At 45.8% G+C, this 7,500-nt stretch overlaps 1 protein-coding gene across 3 annotated transcripts in view; it reads right to left on the minus strand.

The window, feature by feature from the left end:
* Window positions 1–7,500, minus strand: part of lg20h18orf54 (linkage group 20 C18orf54 homolog) — an 81,145-nt gene that overhangs the window by 1,149 nt on the left and 72,496 nt on the right. For 2 of the 3 annotated variants that reach the window (XR_009817430.1, XM_061980590.1), the window contains exon 14: window positions 6,548–6,681. Coding sequence is in view for 2 of the 3 variants with exons in the window: in XM_061980590.1 (XP_061836574.1) it covers window positions 6,552–6,681 (130 nt within the window). In the remaining variant the exon portion in view is untranslated. Of the gene's footprint in view, window positions 1–5,583; window positions 6,682–7,500 lie in introns of those variants that run through there. The other variant, XM_061980589.1, reaches the window with a different exon arrangement.

Below are 7,500 nucleotides of genomic sequence, written 5' to 3' on the forward strand. Positions count from 1 at the left end.
GATAGGTAGACCACAATGATGGATGCTGGTGACACACGCATCTCAGGGCCGCCCCTAGGTCCTGATTGGCTCTTTCCGATTGTCCATTCGATTGTGGGTGGTACCCTGATGACAAACTAACAGTGGCTCCTAACAAGTTGCAGAAAGCTTTCCATGTAGCGGATGAAAATTGAGGACCTCTGTCTGACACCACATCCATGGGGATCCCATGAAGTCGAACCACATGGTTTACCAGAAGCTTGGCGGTCTCCAGGGAGGAGGGAAGTCTACGGAGGGGGATAAAATGCGTGAATTTAGAAAATCTGTCGACTATGGTGAGGATGACAGAAAACCCCCTGGAGATGGGTAGACCTGTGACAAAGTCCAGAGCAATGTGCGACCATGGGCGAGAGGGGATGGGAAGGGGCTGCAGCAACCCCGCAGGAGCTTGATGGGAAGCTTTGCTTCTGGCGCAGACGGGGCATGCAGCCACAAACTTCTTAGTATCAGTATCAGAGAACGGTAGGCCACCAGAACCGCTGAGTGAGCAGGAACTCAGTGCGTCTGGCACCTGGGTGGCAAGCAATCTTGGAAGTGTGAGCCCACAACAAGACCTCTGGACGGAGGGTTCTCGGTACAAAAAGGCGACCAGGAGAACATCCAGCAGGGGATGGGGAGTCCTTGATAGCCTCCGACACCCGTCTCTCCACCTCCCACTGCACTGCGCCCAGAATCCGGGACTGAGGAAGGATAGTCTCTGGGGGAGTGTCTTCTGTAGGAGGAGAGAACATCCTCGACAAGGCGTCAGGTTTACCATTGAGTGAGCCCGGGCAAAAAGTAATACAAAAGTCAAACCTTGTAAGGAACAGGGACCACCGAGCCTGGCGGGGATTGAGGCGTTGGGCAGAGCGGAGGTAGGCTAGGTTACGATGATCAGTATAAATGATAAAGGGGTGTTTGGCACCCTCAAGCCAGTGCCTCCATTCTTGAAGGGCGAGGACCACTGCAAGAAGCTCTCGGTTCCCGATGTCATAGTTCTTCTCTGCAGGCGAAAGGCGTTTGGAGAAGAAGGCGCAGGGGTACAGCTTCTGATCAGAACTGGAGTGCTGGGACAAAACAGCCCCTACCCCAGTGTCAGATGCGTCCACCTCAACAAAAAACGGGAGATCAGGATTAGCGTGAACTAACACAGGAGCTGAGGTAAAGAGGCATTTAAGGCGCCGAAAAGCCTGGTCAGTCTCCGAAGACCACACGAAAAGAACCTTGGAGGACGTTCATTTATTTAAAGGTTGGGCTACTTTACTGAAATCTCTAATAAAACGTCGGTAAAAATTAGCAAACCCCAGAAACCTTTGCAGCAGCTTCCTGGAGGACGGCGTTGGCCAGTCTACAACCGCTTGGATCTTAGCTGGGTCTGGCTTAACCTGCCCCCTCTCCACAATCAACCCCAAAAACGACACTGTGGGAGAATGAAAGGTGCACTTTTGGGGTTTGACAAATAATCGGTTCTCCAAAAGTCTCTGCAAAACCAAACGGACATGCTGATGATGTAAATCAATGGAACGTGAAAAAATAAGTATATCATCCAAGTAGACTACCACGAAACGGCCTATCATGTCACGGAGGACATCATTAATTAAACACTGGAACACCCCGGGGGCATTAGTGAGGCCGAACGGCATGACGCAATACTCAAAGTGGCCAAGAGGGGTGTTAAAAGCAGTCTTCCATTCATCACCTTCACGAATTCGCACGAGGTGATACGCATTGCGTAGATCCAATTTAGTAAATACTACTGCCCCATGCAAAGGAGCAAACGAAGACTCCAGTAGTGGAAGAGGGTATTTATTTTTAATTGTAATTTTGTTCAGAGCTCGGTAGTCAATACAGGGTCGTAACCCACCATCCTTCTTTTTGACAAAGAAAAACCCCGCCGCCACAGGAGCGGAAGAGGGACGAATGTGTCCGGCGGTGAGAGAAGAGGAAATGTATTCCTCCATAGCCTGCTGTTCGGGACGCGAAATATTATACAGCCGCGAAGAAGGTAGTGGCGACCCTGGAAGAAGGTCAATGGCACAGTCATACGGGCGGTGGGGGGATAGCGTCGTAGCCCGGTCTTTACAAAAAACCTCACTAAAGGAATGATATTCCTCAGGAATCAGCGCGAGATCAGGGGGCTGAAGAGTAGGAAGAGTGACAAGGTTAGCCGGAGACGAAGCGGAGCGCAAACAGTGGCTATGACAAAAAATACTCCAATTGGTAATTTTACAAGTGGTCCAATCAATGCTTGGACTGTGACGTCGCAACCATGGAAGTCCAAGAACTAAGGGCGCCGAACGAGAAGGCATTATAAACAATTTAACCTCCTCACGGTGATTTCCAGAAATAAGGAGGGATGTGGCATGTGTCTGATGAGTAATATTAGCCAGGTGACGCCCGTCAAGTGAGCTAACATTCTTAATACGATCAATCCCCACAGTAGGAATCTTTAGAGATTCCACAAGACCACTGTCAATAATGTTTTCATCAGCCCCTGAGTCAATAAGCGCCTTAATAGGACAAGAACCCCCCGCCCATGACAGAGTACCTTCGACTTGAAGTCTTCCCACGAGTGAGGAAGCAGACGTCACCACAGGAGCAGGCGGCGAAGTTGGTAATCTTCCCTACGGAAGGTCTCGGGTGGACGCGGAACGGCCTCCAGTAGGCCGCGCAGGACAGCGAACAACAGCCGTAATCTCAGCCGACGACTCCTCTCTGCCGACGACAGGCGACTGCCACCCAGCTGCATAGGAATGGAGCCCTCTAGCCCCTCCTCCGGAGCACTGCATTCAGAAGGCGGAAGCGACGAAACCTGAGGTTTGGATGTTGATCGTGTGGACCAGGTAGATGACTGCCATCTGGTGGACGGAGGATCCACCCCCTTCTGGGCGTGTCGCTCTCGTAGGCGGTTGTCCAATCGGATGGCGAGTGAGATGAGCTCCTCGAGGGTTTGGGTCTCATCGCGGGCAGCCAGCTCGTCTTGGATCTGGGAGCTAAGGCTAGCCAGGAATATTCCCCGCAAAGCTCTCTCCCCCCAGCCACTCTACGCCCCCAGGATTCGGAAGGAGATTGAGTGGTCCGCGACAGAGGAGGAGCCCTGGCGTGTAGCGAGGAGGCGGCTGCCTGCCTCTCGTTCCCTCACGGGGTGATCAAAGACGCTGCGCAACTCAGCGGAAAATAGGGGTAAGCTGCAACGAAGTCCGGGTTTACTCTCACACACCTCCATAGCCCAGCTAGCTGATCTTCCAGCCAGTAAACTTAGTATATATGCCACACGGGCGGAGTCTGTTGTGTATGTGCTATGGAATGCCCTCCCGGTAACAGTTAGAGATGCTACCTCAGTAGAAACATTTAAGTCCCATCTCAAAACTCATTTGTATACTCTAGCCTTTGAATAGCCCCCCTTTTTTTAGACCAGTTGATCTGCCGTTTCTTTTCTTTTCTCCTCTGCTCCCCCCTATCCCTTGTGGAAGGGGAGACACACAGATCCGGTGGCCATGGATGGGGTGCTGGCTGTCCGGGGTCGGGACCCGGGGTGGACCGCTCGCCTGTATATCGGTTGGGAACATCTCTGCGCTGCTGACCCGTCTCCGCTCGGGATGGTGTCCTGCTGACCCCACTGTGGACTGGACTCTTACTGTTATGCTGGATCCACTATGGACTGGACTCTCACAATATTATGTTAGACCCACTCGACATCCATTGCATTCGGTCTCCCTAGAGGGGGGGGGGGGGTTACCCACATATGCGGTCCGCTCCAAGGTTTCTCATAGTCATTCACATCGACGTCCCACTGGGGTGAGTTTTTCCTTGCCCTTATGTGGGCTATACCGAGGATGTCGTTGTGGCTTGTGCAGCCCTTTGAGACACTTGTGATTTAGGGCTATATAAATAAACATTGATTGATTGATTGATTGATGTGTGAGGCTGCTGTGCAAAAACTAAAGAGCATTGATATAAAAAAAGTCTGCATTGTCCAAAGTCCCCCTCAGACCTGGGCGGATGTGGTATGCTGGGCTCCCGGGTAGGAAAACCCGATGTCGAGGGCATGGGGTAAGAAGAAGCTGCAGGTTGAGCAGCCTCAGAGTCTGGGAGTGGGTGAGGGACAAACAGGCGTGTATGCATCTCCTGCACAAGTGTGGTCAGGTTTAACAAAGCTTGTTCGTGATCACTTATTCGCTGGCCATGAGCCCTGAGGGCCAGCTGAATCTGATTTTCATCTGCGGGTTCCATAACTGACTCGGCTATTCTGTCACAATTAATTTAGATGTGGAACAGAGGAACCCAAGGATGCAGATGGATTTGTGAGTAAATAGTTATTTACTTAACAAAAGAAGCGATCACAACAATGATCCAAAAATGGAATATAACAAAAAGCGACGGTGCGAAAAAAGAGAACACAAAATGAGCACCGTGACAAAAAGAACAAAAGCTAATATACAAACTAACTAAACTTTGGGTCGAAGTTGCAAGACGTGCAAACTATCAACGTACATACCAAGCTGGATGGCACTGGAAATAGCCAAGATGGAACGTAGCAAAAATACAAGGAGCATAGAAGTCTTCATACGATCAGAGTCAAGAAGTGGAATAGCCGAGTGCCATCCAGCTGGCCAGGTGCTGCTTAAGTAGTGCTGGTGAGATTAGACACAGCTGGCACGTCTTGCAGCTCCGCCCACAGGAAGACACAGGAACTCTTGAGGAAGACAAAAAGTAAGAGCCTGGTCTGCTGCACCAAGGGAAAACTGAGCATACAAACCACAAGGTGGCAGCAGGCGGTGACAAGTATATACAGTATATATATACAGTATATACCAGAGGTGTGGACTCAAATCACATGACTTGGACTCGAGTCAGACTCGAGTCATGAGTTTGATGACTTTAGACTCGACTTGACAAAATGTAAAGAGACTTGCAACTCGACTTAGACTTTAACATCAATGACTTGTGACTTCACTTGGACTTGAGCCTTTTGACTTCAAGACAAGACTTGCTACTTTCCCCTAAACCCAGAGATTAAAAAGTTATTCAGGAGTGCTCCGTATCTTTCATTGTGTACGTGTGTGTCTTTCAGCGTGTGTTCTGCCTGTCAGTACAACATCCAATCAAATTAGATCCACGTTGTTTTCATCCCACAGCATTCATCCAATCAAATTGCAGGACAACTAACGAAGAAAAGCTGGGGGGGGGGGTATGGTATTTTTTTGTTTTTGTTTTGTTTTGTTTTGTCATAAAAAAACTACAATCATGTGTGCTTACAGACTGTATCCGTGCAGACTGTATTGATCTATATTGATATATAATGTAGGAACCAGAAATATTAATAACAGAAAGAAACAACCCTTTTGTGCGAATGAGTGTGAATCACCAAATGGGGGAGGGAGGTTTTTTGGGTTGGTGCACTAATTGTAAGTGTATCTTGTGTTTTTATGTTGATTTAATAAAAATAAAAATAAAAAAAACTTTTTTTTAATTTCTTGTGCAGCCCGGTACCAATCGATCCACGGACCGGATAGATAGATAGATAGATAGATAGATAGATAGATAGACAGATAGATAGATAGATAGATAGATAGATAGTACTTTATTGATTCCTTCAAGAAAATTAAAATTCCAGCAGCCGTGTACAGAATTGAGATCGAATTTAAAAAGTAAAAAGTAAATAATGGGGGTATAAATGGAAACAAAATAGAAAAATATTACAGTAAGAATAAAAATAAAAAGCAACAATGAGAATACAAATATAACAGTAAAATAAGAATATAACAAGAGAAACTAGGCAGTAGTGACCATGTTATGAAAAAGTATTGCACTGTTATTGTTTAGCTACGTAGTTAGCCTCCAGGTTGCGGCACCTTCACTTTGAGGATTTAATCAGCGAAGGGGATTTGTTTCTTAGCAAGTCATTGTGATGAGACCGAAAAAGATGCCACAGCGGACCTTTCTTGCAGTGAAGGAGAAGGCACTACTTGGACTAAGGTCGATGATGGATTTGCCTCACACTGTTAGTGTGTGCTACTGCTAGCGGTGACTATTTGAAGCCATTGCTCGTTTATAACTCAGAAACTCCCAGAGTGTTATGACAATGCCAAACATATTCCTAGACAGAAGGTAAAATTATTTTCCTTTTCAATTTTTTTGAGCACACCAACGAGACTTGTGCGTTTGTGTGCGTGTTCAGTGTTGACATTTAAGCTTGCTGTAATGTTGTTTGGGATGAAGAAACAGTTAAGATTGTTGATTGAGGTTCTAGTGAATTAAGAACTTGATGACCATGAGAAATGTGTATTCCACTTCAGAATCTCTATTCCATACTAAAATGTGTACATATTGATATTAATCCTCCTGAGAACCAGCATACTCTGCAGTGGGCATTTTTGTTTTGCGTAACACGTTATATAATGCAAATATATAAGTTGCATACGTTTGTAATTCTCACAAAAGAAATATAAACACATTCAAGGCAGATTCATCAGCTGATTATGTGTAAACATTAAGAGAATATTGAGAAGCTCTACTACAGTCTTACACTTTCAACAAAGGTCCTGCTTCGTGCGTGCAGGTCTGTCATTTGATAAAGAAGAGTACCATCCTTCATCTTCATCCTGCTTTTCTCTCGGTTCCTCCAGCAGCAGCTTCAGGCGACTCAGGTGATGCAGAGCCCTGAGAATACATATTGCATTACGTCATCGTTTTGTACTGCTTACACTTGAATTTTGATTATAGTTACAAAATCATATCATTTTAGGAAATGGATGACATGGCACGAATAACACTTGAGTGCCTGATTTACTATGGTCCAAATACCACGCGCTAAACAGTGTGTGCAAAAAAAAAATATTGAAAATTGCGTTTACTATGAGTGGGCGTGTTTCAAGTGATCTACTAACACTGAATGTGCAATTGAAAAGTGGTGCATACGTGCTTACGGGGCTTTTACTAAGGAGAAGATAATTTCATGTTATCATGCTCCTACCTGTCTGTGTGCAATGTGTTGAACCAAAAGCACACATCTAAAATCTTTAACACCTTTTTTGAATCACAATCTAACATATGCACATTGACACTTAATCACGTTAGTTACGTAAACGCGCACACAGCTGCTTGGCTTGATGCCAAATATTAGCGTGGCATAAACTAATGCTTGTGAAATTACTGAATTTTTTAACAAATTGCTACAATTTGTGTTTTATGGATTGATGGATGGATCTTCAACAATGTCTTTTACCTGCTACATGTCTGATCTGTGTTGTTTTTAGTATTTACTAATGATGGTATTTGTCTTAAAGAGGAACTGCACTTTTTGGGGTGGGGGGGAATTTTGCCTATCGTTCACAATCATTATGAGAAACAAGACAAAAGTTTTTTTTGTTTTTTTCTCCGGTTTCTAACATGGAAACATCAGCTCGTTCTTGGTGGCTAGCAATGCATCTAATGGGCGCAATTAATTCAACCTCTAAATCACTTTACAAATGCATAAAA

This window comes from Nerophis lumbriciformis, linkage group LG20 (genome assembly GCF_033978685.3).
Source record: "Nerophis lumbriciformis linkage group LG20, RoL_Nlum_v2.1, whole genome shotgun sequence".
Lineage (NCBI taxonomy): Eukaryota > Metazoa > Chordata > Actinopteri > Syngnathiformes > Syngnathidae > Nerophis > Nerophis lumbriciformis.